Below are 20,254 nucleotides of genomic sequence, written 5' to 3'. Positions count from 1 at the left end.
GCTTCAAACAACAAGTATTTGATGAGTACCTGCCACTGCAAAATTCATGGTGGTGGTGTAAGGTGTATCTTCTCCACCACTTCATATGACATGTAAAGATGTTTCCTGCACACATGTGTTCATCAAGCCACAGTTTCCTGATGTTACAGGAAATGTACAGTTGTTTGGTGACTTATAATGTGTATGTACACACAACTCTGCCCAGACAACAGCTCACCCACACAGGGGATCAATGCCATGAATTCCTTTTTAGAGCCCAAGATAGCACATAAAGCTGCAAGACTCCTGGATGCCATTGTTGAAATGTTTGTGAACTGATTTGTAATTATTTTTGTATTATGATTTTTTGCCTCCACTGTGTGGTGGTCCTACCTTTACTACAGTAAATGTTTTGAATACATCCTTCATCACAGTAATTAAAATAAATACTGCCAGTAAAGGTTCATTGAGTGGCTTTGATTAACAGGGGAGCTGTGATTGAAAATGTGAAAATATGTTCATAGAATGAAAAACGTAGACATTTTTCTGTTAGATTGCATGTATGAGTGACAGATCAGAGGGGGTTATCACAGAAAAAACATTAGCATACAAAATGTAGGCCTATGTAACAGCCTCATGTGATTGGATCAAGATTCCATTGGTTCCTCCAACAGGTCAAAGTCTCTCCCCCTCTCTTGCCCCTGGGCTGTTTGCTTTGGTTACATCAGCACACAGAAAAGTGAATATATGCCTCCAGGAGGGAGACTTGATGTAAGGTTTGTGGCAGGCAGTGAAAACGTATGCCTGAAGACAAAAAAAGCTGTGTGGAATACATACTGGGAGGCACAGAAAGAAAGCTCAACACATTCTTGTCCCATCTCATCAAATACCACCGCTTTGGCTGGAAAGCTTGAGAGAAACAACATAAGAGCCATCTACAGGATGAAGAAGTGTGCTGCTGCTGTTGTGTTGCTGGGTCTTCTCTCACTGGGACAGTCTGCTCCTCTGAGCAGCTGTGACAGTCTGGTCAAACCTATAACTGTCAGTCATGACGACGTAAGTGCTTTACTTTGCATCTTGAGTATCTGTTTGATTTCAACCAGATTCTTTGCCAGCGTTAAAAAGAACATCTCTGGTTTCCTCAGATAAAATTCAATGATACATAGTTATACTGCATAAGTACACAACCTCTGCTGTCTTACACAATAAAATTAAGCCTTTCCAAAGTCTGACATAAAATCTCACCTGTAGTGCCATTTATTAATTTAGATTGATTGGTGAATTTGTTGTCCTTGAGCTGTGGAGATATCGTGCTGATGTCTGCCTTCTCTCCAGTGTAATGGAACGTGGCTTGTGGTGCTCAAAGTGCCAAAAAAAAATACAATCGAAAAACGAAAGAAAAATAAATCATGACCTGGTTACTCAAGATAATCCACAGACCTTGTTGTGAGCAGTTTCATGTAGGAACTGTTTTCTTGCTACTGACCTACACCTGCCAACCAAATCACTGCGCAGAAGGAAGCGTGCATCTACTCATGGACGAGAGACTCATGCTCATGACAGCATGCGATGTAAACATTAATAACGTGCTCATCAGCTGAGCCTTATTAGCTATCTCAGTGGTGCTTGGTGAGCTAGCAGCAAGTGCACTATTTAATATGGGACAAATTATAATGAAAACAGAAATGTCCTTTAAAGAAAGTGGCATTAATATATGGGTAAATATTGCTTTATCATTCATTATCAATTGGCATCTGTAATTTCCTGTATTTCATGCGTGTCTGTAGAAAAATCTCAAATTTTTGCACAACCAGCTGACCTGCTGTGCTCCGACTAATGGACTTATGCTACATTATGCTATAGCACACACTGTCTCCACTCTCCTGATAATGAGTACAAAAATTATTGTTCTTTATTGTTCTTTCTTATTGAATATTAGGAAATTATTTAGACCTCAAATTACAGACATCTAACACAAAGCTTTACCAAATTTTAATAGGGCAGCATTTTTTTGATAAAGTAGTTTTACGAGCATGGAGGGACCTCCAAATGTTAATATGATATTGATTTTATAGTTCAAACATATTTAATGTTGTATATCAAACAAATACACTTCTCAAGTGTACCCCAAGGAGGGCCCGGCCCCAGAGGTTGATAAATATTAATATTCTGTGATCTGTCTGTGTGCTCCAGATGTTAGGAAAGTGGGTGTACATCGGAGGGAGCTCTGACCTCCCAGGAAGCCGCTCCCTGGGCCGTCTGCTCAGCAGTGTCTGGCTGAACATCACTGCAACCACCCAGAGCAACATCCTCAATATCATCCAGGCTCAGAGAACGTAAATCCCCACCCACACTAACACAACACACAGCTGGAAGCCACATGTTTCTGCTGTTAGGCAGAGTAGGGCTCCACAGGTTCCAGTTAATGTGTTTTCAATTAAAGTTGCTTTGACTTATCATAATGAAGTAAATGTGGATTAAACAGTGTAATGGCTCTAGAATAATGACACCATCAGCGTATAGCCTGTAAACCCCACTTTCACTATACAGATCTGTCTGACACTGGGGAAAATGAAGGATCCATTTACAGCACAAAGGAAGTGCGTCAACTACTGCACAACCAAAACAGGAAGGTTGCGCTTTTGTTTTCCCTGGTAGAGCTATCAGTAGATCTCACAATGTTAGTTCTTTGCAGTAACTATTCCCACTAGGGAAAATGATGGACGTTAATGGATGGATTATAAGACAGGTGGGAAGTTGGGCACAGATATTTTAAAGGCCGACCACCTCTCCTACACAGGAGCAAGACACACAGACTATGTTTTTTGGGTAATTTTTTTTTATCTCCTTGGGGTTTTGTGTCTTTTTGTAGTTGTTTTTTGTCTCTTTAAAGTTTTATTTTGTTGTTTTTAGTTGTTTTGTGTCTCTTTGTGGCTGTTTTGCCCATTTTTATAGTTATTCAGTGTCTCATTGCAGTTCCTTTGCATCTCTTTGTGGTGTTTTTGTGGTCATTTTGAGTCTCTTCCTAGTCTGTGCATGTTAATTTGAGTGACATGTTGAAGTTGAAGCCAGGGGGCCCACTGACACTTTGGGCCCCTGGGCCTCTGCTCGACAGGCCCTTTCAGTATTCCATCCATGTGGACAGTGATACAACAATTAAAGTAACTCTGGAGACTGTGGTAGTTGCTAGGCTCTGAGGAAAACAGAAAGCGATCTGTTTAACAATAATACCACTTGGAAATGCTGGGGAAAGATGAAAAACTTTTTGTTTCCACTCCAAGGTCTAAGCTACTTATTTACCTTTAATAGACTAATCAACAATTAGCAGGCACAGGTAACACAGTGCAATCCTTAAAAGATGGTGTCCCCGTCCAAAAAATGTAATACTTTGATGTGATGTCAACATCACATTTACTATTAATCTCTCAGTGAAATTTAGAGTAAATGTAAATATATCTAAACCTGCATGAAGTGATTTTTGGTCACTTGGGGGCAGTGCAAACAAGCTGTAAACATAACTTTAACATCGTGTCAGCTTATCAAGTTGCAATGGTGAACTTGCAAGCAAACAGTTGCATATTTGCACATCCACAGAGAAACTCTAGGGTGATAATACTCTGTGGGTTCATCACTACAAGCAGCACCATTCACATACTTAAAGTCATTTGATCCATTGTAATATAAAAATATTGATTACAAGAGCTTTAATTACGTCAAATTTAACACATGGGGTGCAGTAGTTTATGTATAGCTGTTTCATTCTGCTGGCTTACTAAAGAATCTGTCATTATATTATGTTCTGATGCAGCCTTCATTTTTTTCTTTACAGATATGGCAAATGTTCCAGCCTTACATATAATGTGACCTTTGAAAACAGCACAATAATAATTGGTGAGTGAAGAGGAGCCACAATGTATTGGAGATGAATGCAAACCTGCGCTCACACACTTGCATAATTTCCTACGATATCCTGTTTGTGAGTGTGTGTGTGTGTGTGTGTGTGTGTGTGTGTGTGTATGTGTGTATTTTTTTCACAGAGCGACCTTTTTACCTCAAGGAAGTCTATCTGAAGACTGACTGCTCCGACTGTCTGGTTGTCTATGAAGAAATTATCTCTGGCAAAGAGACATTCACAACTCTTTTGCTTTTTAGTAAGTAACACTCACTTACCAGCCCTAAAACACTGAAGTGGCCTTTATGTAACACAGTAAAGCACATGACTATGTTTCTGATTAAATGTTTCTGACTCTTTTTTTATTTCCAGGCAGGAGACAGAGTGTCTCACCTGCTGATGTGGAGATGTTCGAGAAACAAGCAGAGTGTCTCCAAATGCCATCGCCCATAATGATAGACACAAACTCAGGTGAGGATTTCAAGTATTTACAGTATCTCCACATACTGTGCCTCTATAATGCTGTACAGAGCAGTTTATTTTGTGACTTATATTTAATGTGTATGTACACAGAACTCTGCCCAGAAGACAGCTCACCAGCAGAGGGGATCGGCACCTTCAACTTCTTTTTAGAGGCCAAGATGGCACATCGAGTCGCAAGACTCCTGGATGCTTTTGTTGATATGTTTGTGAACTGATTAACAGAGTTCTCGTTTTGTATCAGAAAGCATGGATTGTTTCCCCCTGAAATACATAATAAATTGAAAAAATGTTAAATTATGATGGAGGAACTTCCCTGTTTTATCTTACTATATATTGACGAAAATTCTGTCTGTCTGTGGGTGTGTCTGTGTGTCTGTTCCACGTTTTTCTCCTCACTGACTTGGTCAATCCATGTGAAATTTGGCACAGTGGTAGAGGGTCATGGGAGGATGCGAATGAAGTAATATTACATCAATTGGCCAAAGGGGGGCGCTATAGCAACTGATTGAAATTGCAAACTTTGATTGGGCATATCTCATGCCCCGTATGTCGTAGAGACATGAAACTTTGCACAGAGATGCCTCTCCTCATGAGGAACAAATTTACCTCAAGAACCCATAACTTCCAGTTATACAGATTTTCCGCCATTTTGAATTTTTTGAAAAACACTTAAAATCAGTCTTTCCCTAGGAAGTTTGACAGATCTGCATGAAACTCGGTGAACATAATCTAGGGACCAATATCTAAAGTTCCCTCTTGGCAAAAGTTGGAAAACTTACTAAAACTGAACTTCTATAAGGCAATGAATATTGTGGAGGGCGTGGCTCATCACATAAAGGTGTATAACATGGGGCGTCGGTGGCTTGGTGGTGGAGGGGGCGCCCTATGTGCAGGGCTGTTGCCGCGGTGGCCCGGATTCGGGTACGGCCTGTGGCCCTTTGCTGCGTGTGTCTCCCTCTCTCTCTCTCCCACCTTCACGCTTCACTGTCCTGTCAAAAAAAAAAAAAAAAAGGTGTATAACACCTCAAGGGTTTCACCGATCACCACGCAACGTTGTAGGCATATGACCACACATAATCTGAGGGGACCCCTCCATTATTGACCCCATCAAACAAAATGGGGGTGCTAGAGAGCAAATTTCTTATCTAGGCCTAACTGCCATATTGATTTTTACTAAACTTGGTAGATATGTAGAACAGGACGCCTCAAGGTGACTGGAGAAATTTAACTCTAATTGGCAACTGGGTGGAACTATAACAACAGAAAAATGCTTTAAAATGGCTAAAATGCGACCGATCGCTGTGGCTCCCCCTGTGGACCAATGTTTGTTTTTCTAATTTTTGGTATGACTAAGTCATGGTATGGTATGCTGTACTCAAGCGGTATGGACTTGTTATTATTATAATTAGTGGTAGTAGTTGGAGCATCCTTATTGTATTTTACTGTAACACTGCATTTGGCTACGTATGTTCTAGGACAACTAGGGTAGAGGAGCATATCATATTGGTCTTGCAACAAGCAACCAGCACTGGACGAACATAGGAGAAAAGTCCTCAGACCCTCTGACCACAGGAACTGCCCCCCAAAAGACAGGCATAAGGCCAGCTGTCATAGATACCAATTGATCAGAGAGTCACACACAGCTGTTTGAAACTGCAGTTGGGGCCCATTAGCAGCTGTCATCGAAAGCCATGTACGCCACAAAAACAAAAAAACTGCAGCAGAATACTAAAAGACTACTTAAAGGGGCAGTTAACCCCAAAATCAAAAATAGGCTTCATATTTTCCCTCTTACCTGTAGTGCTATTTAAGAGTCTAGATTGTTTTGGTGTGACTTGCAGGGTGTTGGAGATATCAGTCGTACAGATGGTGGCCCTCTTTTGAATGTAAAGGAACCAGATGGCACTCGACTTGCTCAAAGTCCCAAAAAAACAAAAAAACTAAATTGAAATTCTCAACAGCAGTATCTCTTTCTTAAAATCATGTTGCTTGGGTCCAGATTCTGCCCACTCCACCTCAAATTGACTGATTCATATGGCTTCCTGAAATGAAACAGCTGATTTTTGGTAAAGAAAAAAAAGAGTGCAGCAGGGAGTCTCAATTAGCCAGCTGCCGCCATGGCAAGACTTACATGGTTGTCAAGCTGTTGCTGACTTCATCGCTGCAATGTTTACTTTGCAGCGTGCGCACACACACACACACACACACACACACACACACACATACACACACACTAACCAAGGCAGCAGCCAAAATCACCCATTTAGCTCATTTAACCCTGTGTTGCTCGTTCATAAAACGTACAGCCGGTCTTGTGATGAACCGGTCGGAATGTTCGCTCACGTTTTCTGGGGTTAATGTTAGCAAATAAATTAAAAAACAAGTTCTACCAAAACATCCCACACCGCCACCCCACCCCACACCACCCCCTTATTGTATCAAGCTAATGTTAGCTAACTACCGACTAACCAGATAATATTAGCTAACTGACAAGCACTTACTGGGCAGAATGGCTCTTCAAATGACGAACAAAGTTTGAAGTTGTCGTCTGGCTGTCCGAGATGTCTTGCACTGTGCTGTTCGTCTTTTGCCGTAATAATGGTAATTCCGAAAGCCAAAGACGATGACTTTCGGTACGCCTCCCACTGACATGTTGATGCCTATCTGATATAAGAGGGCCTGTTTCTCCAATAAACACCTAAGGTATGTAGAGAGGGCATGACTGATTGATAGGGTAGTGATCCAATCATGACAACGGCATTCTCAGCCTGTGCTCCTACCGGGTAATCAACATTATTTTTTAAATTAATTTATTAATTTTATATTCTAACTGAAAACATGATGTGAATAACAATCAAGTCATTCAAGTCATCATGTCTCAAGTCAAGTCCTGAGTCTTTAACTTCCAAGTCTTCCGAGTCAAGTCTCAAGTCTTTTATTTTTTGTCAAGTCAGGTCACAAGTCATCAAAACAGCGACTCGAGTCAACTCGAGTCCAAGTCACAATGACTCGAGTCCCCATCTCTGCATTTAATCCACACCCACCCTCAGCTGGTACTAGCACCAGAAATTTTGTTCTTTTCTTGGGCAATTACACTTTAACATTTTATTTAAGCTTTCTCATTTGACCACTGTGTCAGACTTTGCATATACTGCATAGATTTGTACCCAACTCAGAACTGTCTCTATCAAATCAGATATGGCTGTTCAGTACGACTATTCGATGATTACTCTTTTTTCCATGAGGAGTTTTTAAAGTTTGAACGAGGCTCAGCAGGACATTCAGTGTGACAGTGGTATTCATATTACATAGTAAACAAGCTAACTGGGCTGTTGTGATCAGAAATGTGCAACATTTTTTGATGACACAAGATATCGAACAAAAAACAGACACTGTGTCGTATTAAGCTGCTATGAGTTGTAAATTCACCACTTCTAAGCAGGAGAGAGAAGATAATGCTACCTCTGCAGCTGTCTGTACTAAAGAGTAGTGTGAAAGTCGCAAGCTCTCACTCTGCAGCAAAATATGGGGATCAAATCATCCCCAGAGGTACACTGCACAACACAAGACAGAAAAAACCAAGACTGCTCAACTTGAGGCAATCTCAGTCGACCAAAGGATCTCCGACTGATGATTTGAATCTCCCACTAGATTTATATATTTGTTATAAATGTATGTTCTTTATCATATGGTTGCCTTGTGCATTATATCTTTTTGGTCGTGATCCTTTCTACATTCCGACATTTTACATATGAAATCACGTGAGATTCAGCATTTTCAGTTGAGGAAATATACATCAAACTTTAACCAGGTCAAGCAAAAGACCCTGGGAAGGAACATTCATGGTGTTAGAGGGTAATAAATAAATACTGGCCCCTAAGCCAAATCAGTTTCAATCAGTTTTACCTCAGATGCCTGAAGAAATTGAGGGTATCACCCTAAATACTGATAGGGAACAGCACCAAACAGGACCGCAAGGCCCTGCAAAGAGTGGTTCGTTCAGCTGACCCCCTGCTCTACCCTGCATAAAGCATATTTACACTAGGCGCTGCAAAAATAAGGTCAGGAGAATCCCAGAGGATTCTAACCACCTGGATAACAGCTTTTTTTCTCCCTGTTGAGATCAGGAAGAAGGTACCGGTTACACCAGGCCAGCAATGAGGGGCTCAGGGAGAGCTTCTACCCTCAGGCCACAGTGATCCTAAATAAAGACACTGCCTAAATTATTATGAACAACAATGCAATTGTACTTCCTTCAAAATTTAATCCCTGTTAATTTCTCAATATTTGTTATTCTTTGAACCTTTGTTCCTGTACATACTACATTTTGGGGTTATTTTAGAGTAGGCACCTGACATCAACACTTCTGGCATTTCTCCAGTTTTGGAGACCTTATTTGGCTGTTTGAATAGACACCTATAAATTATTAACTTCATTGACCTATCAACCAGATTTCAACTCGTGTAAACAGCTCAGAACTGCAGATGGAATAGGCTTCTGCACATGAATGCACTATTTTTACTTTGAAGCAGACACAGTCCACTTAAAGTTAACCATCAATGCAATAGGCAAAGACACACTGATTTAGAATCTCTGTGTAAGTAGACGTGGCGAGCTATGATGAAGTTCATTTATGTCGCTGTGGCTGTGCTCAGTCTTATGTCCATTGGGCAGTCAGCTCCTGTGAGCAGCTGTGAGAGTCTGATCCAGACTACTGAAATCAGTGGAACAGAGCAGGTAAGATACCCTCTAATCTCACTCAACACCTGTCTCTCACAATCTCTCTTTGTGAATGCTGGACCGTTTTTTGTTTCGTTGAGCAAAAAAAATAATAAATTATGAAAATAACAAAAACATGCACCACCTATTTGTCATGTCATGTAACTGAGGGGGGCACCGTCTGTTTCAGCTGCTTGGCAAGTGGATGGCCATAGCAGAAAGCACAAACTTGCCAGCATCCAAAATCCTGACGAAGATGTTCTTGGAGACTGCTTGGAGCAAAATCACAGCTGCTAACGAGAGTGATGCCATCACTGTTCAACAGTATCAAAAAGTGTAATTTCAAGTCTGAATTCAATTTGGGTTATTTTGAAGCATAAGTAGTGTATAGATTGTCCAGTGATGTTCTTTCCAACTTCTAAGTGTTGAAAATGTCTTCATATGACAGATTAGGCCGGTGCTTCACTGTCACCATTAAGATGACCTTGGCAAACAGCACTCTCTCTATGGGTGAGTAGTGTTAATTAAACATGCTGTGCAAACATTTGACTGACCATGTACCTGCACAAACAAATTTAGACTTTGTGTCCAACACTGCAACAGCACACTGTGTTTGTGTTGATGTGTGTTCATGTATGTGTGTATCACCAGTGGAACCTTACGTTGCTTCTGAGGTCATGCTGAATACGAGGTGCCCTGACTGCCTTGTTCTCTACTCGAAGTACACCCTTGAGGCAAATACATACAGAGGTCTCCAGCTTCTGAGTAAGACTTGTGATACAAACTGAAAAAATAAATGTAGAAGAAATGTCATCACTTTTACAATCAAAGAATTCACAAGATGTTCTTGTTGAAATGGACCAGCACTGAGATCAGTGTTTACACTAAAGCAATCAGCCGAAAGAGACTGTGGTTCACAATGATTTTAGAACAGCTAAGGGGTGTTGTTAGGCACGACGTGGAGTAATACTGTAATTGAAATGCGGTCACAACTGTGTGTTTACAGAATGTTTCACAATGGTTTTGAACTGAGCTCGGCCAGTCATAATCAATTACTGGAACTGTCTGTATCTCAGTATTATGATACAAAACGTTTTCTGGAAACTCTGTTGAGATTATTTAGATAAAACAAGCAGACATTTTATAATCCAGTGAATTAAATAAATAACAAATCAAGATATTTAATCACATTGATGCTCCTGTAACTGAAGAACTCCTGTAAGTACAATAATGTCATTAAACAATGGTGGGCTGGGGCGCTGGTGGCTTAGTGGCAGAGCAGGCGCCCCATGTACAAGGCTGTTGCCGCAGTGGCCCGGGTTCAACTCCAGCCTGTGGCCCTTTGCTGCATGTCACTCCCTCTCTCTCTTCCCCCTTCACGCTTGTCTGTCCTATACATTAAAGGCTAAAAAGCCCCCAAAAAAATCTTTAAAAAAAAAAAAACAACAACAAACAATGGTGGCCTAATTCAACCTTAGATATTAAGCTACAAAATCTCTCCACAAAGTCTTTTAAGGCCCTGACACATTAAGCCGACAGTCAGCCGTCAGTTAGCAGCTGTCACCCTAGTCTTTGCAATGTGTCCTGCACTGTATTGTACTTGAATATTTCTATTTTATGGTACTTTATTCTTATTTTACTATAGTTGTACTTTTTACTCCACTACATTTATCTGACAATATTTGATGCTCTAAGCAATGGTTGTGGTATAAAAAGCAAGAAAGTCCATGTATGGAGGTGGTGGACGGGACAGACAAACACAGGACTTTCCCCCAGGAGAACACTGTTTGTGTTCTGTGTGAAAACAAAAGTCATTGTTGACTTATTTTAATGTAATGTTAAGTATGCTACATAGATACGTCACATAATTATGTTGTGTCATGTTACACCCATAGACTGTATAAAAATGATGGAGGCAGCCACTGTGACATCACCCACTGGTTTGTGGACTCCCGTTTTAAAGCCTTTTGGCTGTTACCATCTTGGGTAGCCAGAGGTGACAATATTTGGACAAGAGGTTGCAGCTGTAGAGAAGCAAAGAATGGATCTGACTCACAGACTATGGTGAAGCCTCGCAGACAGCCTGTTACTCAAAGCAGCCTGCCCTAAATTATGCAAAGCTTTAATAAAATGGAAAAGGGTGAGTTATATAAAGATTCACCCATCGCACAGCTGTCATAAATGTTCAAGTTAGCCATAAAGACCGTAACTGTTTTTGTGCCAGGCTGTAAACATGTTTACTTCTGCTGTAAAGTTGGACATTTTAACATGGGGGTCAATGGGGAGTGACTCACTCTTGGAGCCAGCCTCAAGTGGCCATTAGAGGAACTGCAGTTTTGGGTACTTAGGTACTGTATTCCAAAATGTTTGCTGAATTTTCGAGTCCGGCTTCAGAGTTCAGTGTTTGTTTGAATTTTCCCAGTGAGCAATTGGAGATTATGCCAACACCACATTAATGCAGGGTTAATAGGAAAACAAGACCAACAGTATACAGCCATGCCAGCAGGTCTGTAACGATGTGCTTAGACACAGCAGTGCTTTATGCTATGTAAAATTATATTGTTTTTTAATTTACAAAGTATACATTATTTATACGTATCTTAAAATATTTGATTTCATTATATATTGAATAAAATAACACTGAGTCCATTTTCTTGTGTTTAAATCTCTGAAGTTACTTGACTGACCCTGCGTACACCCAGAGCACTGTATAGCTCCTTTGTTTGTTTCTCAGGCAGGAGAAAAAGTGTGACTGCTGCTGAGCTGGTTGACTTTAAAAAGCAGGTCGAGTGTCTGAACTTACCAGCGCCTGCTGTCCTGGACTCAGAAAAAGGTATGAACTTTCACACATAATCAAGCTGCAAGGCCGTGAAACCAAAGCTACATATGTTATTCAGCAGTATGTCCCCTGAGTTTGCGAACATGCTCAGTTTTCACTTTTTTTATGAAGAAATGTTGAATGCTTAATGTTTTATCCTCTGAGCTGTGAGTTAAAGTCTATGGGCTCTAGTTTCGCAGACCGGGCAAGGCGGAGGTGCAGCGCACCTGCGCTTTGCCAGCTGGGTGTGGCCAGGCGGATTGTGCAAGTTTGGCATGCCCTGCGCCCTGGCGCAGCTACTCCTCTATCCCACCTCCGTCCCTCCTACCGGCGCAAGTCGGAAAGAGGGACGAGAGAAGGCGTGGAGTGGGTTTTACACACATCACACCAATCAAATGAGCCCCTCTCCTCGCCCTTAAATGCGCCGCGCGAAGGCGTAATGAGAGTTTACTCAATTCGCCATGGCAGAAGAGAGCAACAGCATCAGACGGCCAAACTCCTCCCAGGAGAAAACTGATGTTTTGGTCCGGGAGGTCCAAGCTCGCAGTGTCCGAATATACGGAACTGCGAGCAGACCTCCACGGGCTGATGATGCAAAGGTAGCCTGCTGATGCTGAATATATACTCCCTATCTGATGCTGTGGCTGTTTGTGGTTGGCTGAGAGGGATGTGAACTCATTAGTTTGCAGCTGTGTTAATCAAATCAGGTTGGGTTTCCATTACGCGTGCCAAACGTGCCAAACGGTGCCAATCCCCTTTGATCTGACATCAGATGTGACGGGACAGTCGATAGAGAGATACATTTATGTGCTGATTGCAGATACAGTAGTTGCATTGAATAGTGTTTTTGTGGGTATTTATTGCATCGTTACTGTGCCTGATATTCTGGAAACCTGCCTGTGAGGTTTTGGTGACGTGTGCGCACTGTCCGCCGGTCAGCCAAACTTCGGCTTATACCGGCTGCGCTCCCCCTGCGCTGACAATAGACCTGGTTTCAGCTGGCGAGCTTTTAGCGCACCTTCGGCGAAGCCTTTTGGCCGAAATTGTCACTGCACCAAGCTGGATCTGTCGACACCTCCCCCTGCTGCGCCGCCACACCCATCTCAGCGCACCTCAGTCTGCCAAACTACCAAACAGAGCGCGCCTCGGGTTGCGCTGCTCGAAACTAGCTCTGCGCAGGGTTTGCCACCCTGAGCCACCCTGCGCTGCGCTGGGAAACTAGAGCCCTATGTTTCTGCCTTTATTCTGTTCAGCAGCTACAGTGGTCGAAGGGCTGTGCATTCATGAATCCTTCTACCCTGGAATAAATACTATTAATTCACAATTGTTTACCTCACAGGTTTTTGCCCAGATGAGTCTGCCTCCCCAGGGACAGAAACCACTGATCTAACCAGTGCCATGAAAAGCATAAGTCCTCAGATTTTCAGCATGATTGAGAGAATCACTGACACTGAAGGTGGAATACAGATGCTTTCCGACATTATCACCAGTAGCCTTATTGAAACAGACGACTACTATTAACATCTTCAAGAATGTGATGACATGCTCACATAATGAAGAGGCCATATTGTCTGCAGAGAATTGAGCCAATAAAAATAATAATCACAAAGTATGACTGTTGTTCCTCTGTCTTTTACTATTTATTTTAGAGTAATTATCAACAAATTCATTTAGATTTCTTCTATTTTTCTGTATTGTAACTGACATGTAAAATCGTATCTTTGTATTGTATTCTGAAATTGAACTCACAGTTACCAAAAGGGGCCCCCGTTCAATTTGCGTAATTCATCACCAGGAAAGTATTAAAGGTCCAGTGTGTAGGATTTAGGGTGAAATATTGGCAGAAGTGGAATATAATATAATATAATGAGTATGTTTTCTTTAATGTAGTCATCTTGAAATAGGAATCTGCCAGTTTTTGTTACCTTCGCCTTTTCATGCATGAATTATTATAACATCAGTCAAGATTTTTTTCTCCAGTGTTTTATTCCTCTTTAGGCAGGAAAAAAATAATTATGAAGTTCATTTTTTAAAACATGCATTTTTAAAGGAGTTTTTCACATGTCCACTCAGGTGGACAGCATGCGTTTAAAGTTTTTAACTGAAGAAATATAAACCAATGGAAAAAAACAAGATATATATATATATATATATATATATACCCATTTTCAGTGGGCGTTGGCATCTGCCAGGGTTGTCCCTTGTCACCGATTCTGTTTGTGATATTCATGGACAAGATCTCAAGGCACAGCTAGGGGGAGGAAGGGGTCCAGTTTGGTGACCTCAGAATTGCATCTCTGCTTTTTACAGATGATATGGTTCTGTTGGCTCCATCCCACCGTAACCGTCAGCTGGCATTGGGGCGGTTTGCAGCCTATTGTGAAGCGGTCAGGATGAAAACAACTCCAAATCTGAGGCCATGGCTCTCTGCCGGAAACCAATGGATTGCCCCCTCTTGGTTGGGAGAGTTACTGCTTCAAGCAAGGGAGTTCACGTATCTCGGGGTGTTGTTCACAACTGAGAGGTAAAATGGAGTGTGAGATGGATCGGCAGTTTGGTGCTGCTTCTGCAGTGATGCAGGCGCTGTACCGGATCATCGTGGTGAAGAGGGAGCTGAGCCGGAAGGCAAAGTTTTTGATTTACTGGTCCATCTATGTCCCAACCCTCACCTATGGTCATGAGCTCTGGGTAGTGACTGAAAGAATGAGATAGTGGATACAAGCAGTGGAAATGACTTTTCTCCGTGGCTCAGCCTTAGAGATAGGGCAAGGAGCTCGGACATCTGGAGGGAGCTCAGAGTAGAGCTGCTGCTCCTTCATGTTGAAAGGGGTCAGTTGAGGTGGTTCGGGCATCTGATCAGGATGCCTCCTGGGCGACTCCCGCTGGAGGTGTTTCAGGCTTGTCCCACTGGTAGGAGGCCCTGTCCCTGCGACCCGGCTCTGGACAACCTGAATTAATGAATACCAGTCTCCTGGGTCAAAGTTGCGGTTTGTATACTATGTCCATTGCTCTGAACAACTTATTATGACACAGATGGGTCTACATTGGAATTGGTTGAAAGCCCGATGTGTTTCATGCAGACACACATCAGGATGTCTCTGTCATCATTATAGTGATGCCAGGGACAATATTCAAGCAACATATTTGGATGCCTTGGGTCTAAGATTGGCCACTCCCTCTGCCACCTCATATAACCAGCTATAGCTTATGAGGCTATATACTTATGGTTATATCTCCAAACATTTTGTCGTGATGGCAACAATAAGCTGCTGTAGGAAAGCAGGTGCCAACAATAGATTTAAACCCTGATCTTTGAGCATAGATTATATAAAATATTGGATGTAGTCACTGTGACATCACCCATTGGTTCGTGGACTCCCATTTTGAGGCCTCAAATTTGGCATTTTGGCCGTTGCAGTCTCGTTTTGTTTTTTTGGATGCAGAAGTGAGCATATTTGGACAAGAAGGTAGAGCTGTAGAGGAGTGAAAGGTGGATCTGACTGAGAGCATTCTGTCACTCAAAGCGACAAACCACTGATTATGTGTAACTTTAAGCCTTAATAAAATGTAAACAGGTGAGTTATAAAAAAAATTCACCCCCGCACAGTTGATTGTTGAAATTAGCTATATAAACCAAAATCGTTTTTTGCTCTAGGCCGTAAATATGTTTATTTCTACTGCAGGGTCTATAAGGACTAGTCTGAGTGGGCAGAAGTTCGCTGCATAGATCAGCCTCTCATTGGGCGGAACGAGCCACCCGCTGAAGTCCCGCCCTACCACTTCCAGGTGTGTAGCAGTTTTCAAGCGCACCGTTGCTGTGGCACTGCCAAGAATGATTGTGATTGGTTGAAAGAAATAAAAACAGCCAGGGCGTTTTTTTCTCCAATCTTAAAGTGAGAGTCGGTGCAGCCAGACCTTTCTTTTCTTCGTCTGGTGAGCAAGACTAATAAGGACTGACTGGCTTTTGAAGCCTCAAGTGACCATTCAAGAAACTGCAGTTCTTGGCACTTCTGCTTTGGCTTCATTTTTCAGCCTCACAGATTGCCACTTGTCTTTGAGGCACATTGGGGAAATCCAAATTATTAGATTGAGCAAAGTGATGACCCTGAGAATATCATTTAGGTTTGAATACAGGGGACTGAATTTTGTAAATTTAATGTTGATTTCTGTGAGTGAAAGCTTTAGCGTCCTTGATACAGCCACAGCCAGCATGAACCTGAATCAAACCGACCAGCTAGGTGAGTACGGTAATTTATTACTGAAAATGCTGTGCAAATATTTTGTCTGGCATACTATGTTCGAACTTTGCTTCTAGCATTGCAACAGCACTGTGTGTGCGTGTGTGTGTGTGTGTGTGTGTGTGTGTGTGTGTGTGTGTGTGCGTGTGTGACCCATTAGTGCCCCTGCTGCACGCATGTGTTTTTGCCTGCAGGGGCACTAATGGGTCTTCTCTTCCTGAGTAAGTTAATGTTCATTTGTGTGGCAGTTTTCAAAACTAATGTTATTAAGTATTCATAAACCGTTATGAACTCCTCATTGTAAACACAGAAATGTATAGCTGCTTAAAAACAACATTAGAATGTGCTACAGGGTGTTATGAATAATTAATATATTGTTAATATTCTGTTTGTAAATACTAATTGGCAGGTTACAATTAAGTGTTACCAAGATTATGTTAAAATAGCTTTGGTGATGTCTGTTGATACATAAACGAGTCAAGAAGCAGGACTATCACATACGAAGTCAACAGGAAGACACGATTAGATGCGAATTGATGCAAAGTGTCATAGAAAATGTTCCAACTTGAGCTACGAAAAAAAGTGTGTATTAAGTGCTTAAAGGAAAACTTAACCCCGTAAATGATCATATATCAATTACTCACATCGTGTTACATTGAATTCATAAATCAAACTTCTTGCATGATGCAAGGTGAATAAAGAATCCCAAAAGGGGAAAAATTCTTCATCAACTGAGAAAACAAGGGGGACTGCGTTTAACGATAACAAAAAAATACCAAAACATTTATAAACTGTGACACAACTCCTGCAGTATAATCCAAGTCTCATTTATCCAGTCATATGCTCAGCACCTCCAATACACATTTCTTTTGTTACTAAAACTTTACAATTTAAAAGACCTCTGCATAATCACTCACACACATAGCCAGTAGCCCTATGTGTGTGAATGTCACACATATTTCCATGCTCAGGTGGTGTTAAATTTAAATGTGGGATATCTGAACAATTTAAATGATATACTGTGAAATTCAGTTATTCATATTTTTGCACAGGACACAGTGTATTTCTGTATCTGTCTTGTCTCTCAAGCAAGAGAAGGACTGTGAGAGGTGCAGAGCTGGAAGAGTTTAAGATGCAGGCAGAGTGTCTTAACCTTCAACAACCTTTTAGCCTGAAACAGTAAAGAGGTATGGATATGCCTGCAGTATTTTGTACCTTAAATCATATAGAAGCTGAACTGTGGTAAGTATGCAGAATTATGTTAGAAATGATCCCTCCCACAGTTCTTCTGAAGAAAAAAAAACACAAGCAAGTGGCTGCTCATTTGGCTCAGTTGTCTGGCAGATCATCGCTCATTCAGCTGACAGCCAGTGGCAGACTTAAGCTTTCACAGGGGCGTGGGCAAAAAAACATGAAAAGGACAAAGGCACTTGGCTTGTGGTGCCCAAAGTGCCAGAAAACCCAAAACAAACATTTGATAAACTCAGCAGAAATACCACTTTCCAGATTACTGTACCTCAATGTAATCCACAGAACTTGCTGTGAGCAGTTTCATGTAGGAACTATTTTCTTTCTACCAGACTACACCTGCCAACAGAAACACTGCACAGACAGAAGCATTTATCTACTCCTAAATGCACAGAGAACTGGATTCAATGTTGGAGGCAGGGCCCTGTTCAGTTCTATCAAAGTTGCTCAGTGGCACATGAAAATTACCCAGCTATTCTACATCACCAGGCCCAGAGTACCCAGAGTGCAGAGACTTGGATAAATAGTGTTAGCATTGTCATTGTGAGCTTGGTAACAAGCTGAAGATAGCATTTCCGTGTAAATTGCCATTGTGCCAAAGTGCAGTGTCACAGAGACGCTTGCATGGCTGGAGACTTCTTGTTTTGGGCTATGAACTCACTGTGTCACAAGTAGTTCCCCATCTATAGCTATGAGACCCTGATCGTGGGAACTGCTCACTTGTCAGAGTTGATGAAACCACTGTGGTTAACATCTTCCAGATTAAAACAGCAATGCCTTTGACTTAGTGCTTCTAGATTCTGTGACCTCACATGACTGATAATCTTCATGGAGACTTTATGTCAATAAGCAGGAAAAAAAATCACACTGATGTACAGAGGAGGATGCCCATAGCCTTGTTTATTGGTAGTTTATTACTGTACATCTGCTCATGAGTCATATGTACATATATCTTTCTCTCCCTTGTACACACACACACACACACACACAAACACACACAGACCACCCAAGATTATATAAAAAAGGACTCATTTTCTGTGCAGGGTTCGATCACAGTCTGAGATCTACGAAGAACATTTGCATTTGCATACACCGTGCACACACACGCACACACACCCACACACACACATACACGCACCCACACCACAAATATCTGCATATGGCCTTATGCCTCGACTTACACAGAACAGACCACAATCAAAAATATAGAAAAGTGACTGATGAACCAATAGGCAACCCAGTGATAATCAAGTGACTTTGGGTCTTTAAACATATAAACCAACACAACGTCTGAGTTTTGTGGGTCCATGGGATATGTGCTTCCTTTACCATCTTAACAGGAAGGGCAATTTTCAATTTCAAAACAAACTCCAAAAGCATCATTTTACAATTGATCTATAGTACACCCTCTGGTGTAACTTTGGGACATTTCCAATTCTACATTTAGTTTGTTTGAAGTATAATCCCCTGAGTGCGACCCGTACAATCACTGGAGCTGAAATAAAATGACTTTGTTTGATCTCAGTCTCTGGATGATTTCATGAGCGGACAAAGCTAAATCTATACCATCGTCTTTGTGCTGGCAAGTGGTTGTATCATGTCTATCAAGTCATCATGTGACTTACAACATGTTGACAGTTTTAAAAAATAGTCTTATGCCTTGTTAGATAGCTAGGTAACTGAACAAAGGAACAATCTGTTTGCAAACAGTTGCCTTTTTACACATCCAGAAGACACTGAGCAACACTAGCATTCCAAGGGCCCAGGCACCGAACGTTGCGAGGACCCTATTGAAACAGAAGGAGTTACTTATGCAGATGAATCAGATTTTTGAGGGGCTAGAGGTGCTCTTTGCAGACACATCAGAACCGGTGAAAATTTTGATATTTTATGGGTTTCGTTATCGGGTATGATAAAATATGATAAGACGTTTCACCTACATGTACGAAAATTGGTACAAAAAAAGTCTTTCCCCCTTTCGCGATTCTGACTATCCTGTCATTTAAAGCCAAAAAGCCCCAGAAATAATCTTCACACAAAAAAAAGCCTTGAAGCCATACTTGACTCAACAGGAAGTCTGTCACTTTGAAGTTAATATGCTAGTTTTGTGCATTTTTTTTTTTTTTTTGGTTATTCCTAGAATTATAGTCCAACTGACTTTAAATTTTGTCTGCTCCGTCAAAAGACCCATTACATAAGAACTTGTAAAAAGCTTGAGTTTTAGTCAAACCATGTGACTTTAAAGAGGCATCAATTTTCAATGTTCAGCTACGGAAAAGTAAGTGGTTTATCACTCCTGTGTAGATGGTCTAATCTGCCCCTAACTTTATGTTTGATACAAGTCACGAAAAGTGTCAATGAAAAGTGTTGCTGTGCTGTGGCAGCCATTTTGCATGTTTCACCATAAAACAGGAAGTTGTTTTACTTTATGCACACTTTGTCAAATCTGCCCAAAATTTGTCATGCTTGACAACAGTCCCGGCCTCAGGAAATAGACATGCCAATACTGAGTTACTGTTATAGCGCCACCTACAGGCAGCAGAAAATGACGTTTCATACTCTGATGTACTTCTATCGGGTTAACCAAGTCGGCCTCAAGTGGGGTCAGATGAGCCTTAAGAATTTGATGATGCCATCTTGTGGAGATTGTGAGTTTTCATTGAACATGCCATGACAATGTATTATTCGTCATAAAAAAGGTTGTTTTAACTTCAGTGTGCATTGTCCAATCTGAACCACATCTCATGTTTCATCAGGCCTGACGACATCAACATGTCAATAAGATGTCATAGTTATCGTGCCACCTACTGACAACAAAAAGTAAGCATTGTGTGACAACAATTATCATTTACATGAAATTTACATGTGTGGTCTACA

General features: G+C 41.3%; 2 protein-coding genes across 2 annotated transcripts; both read left to right on the top strand.

Annotated features, from left to right (window-relative positions):
• The first annotated feature begins 686 nt into the window (after window positions 1-686).
• LOC125885763 (uncharacterized) lies at window positions 687-4,648 on the top strand. Its single transcript, XM_049571528.1, has 6 exons — window positions 687-1,035; window positions 2,173-2,315; window positions 3,809-3,870; window positions 4,017-4,130; window positions 4,244-4,342; window positions 4,445-4,648. Exons 1-6 carry the CDS (start codon window positions 727-729, stop codon window positions 4,567-4,569), a joined length of 852 nt encoding a protein of 283 aa, XP_049427485.1. The 5' UTR covers window positions 687-726; the 3' UTR covers window positions 4,570-4,648.
• Window positions 4,649-8,818: 4,170 nt separating this feature from the next.
• On the top strand, window positions 8,819-13,503 carry LOC125886503 (uncharacterized). Its single transcript, XM_049572753.1, has 6 exons — window positions 8,819-9,091; window positions 9,264-9,409; window positions 9,522-9,583; window positions 9,725-9,838; window positions 11,808-11,906; window positions 13,231-13,503. Exons 1-6 carry the CDS (start codon window positions 8,972-8,974, stop codon window positions 13,410-13,412), a joined length of 723 nt encoding a protein of 240 aa, XP_049428710.1. The 5' UTR covers window positions 8,819-8,971; the 3' UTR covers window positions 13,413-13,503.
• The last annotated feature ends 6,751 nt before the right edge of the window (window positions 13,504-20,254 follow it).

The sequence above is a fragment of the Epinephelus fuscoguttatus genome, linkage group LG3 (genome assembly GCF_011397635.1).
Source record: "Epinephelus fuscoguttatus linkage group LG3, E.fuscoguttatus.final_Chr_v1".
Lineage (NCBI taxonomy): Eukaryota > Metazoa > Chordata > Actinopteri > Perciformes > Serranidae > Epinephelus > Epinephelus fuscoguttatus.
The sequence above is the reverse complement of the archived record's forward strand: the minus strand, read 5'-3'. Positions and strand labels throughout refer to the sequence as shown.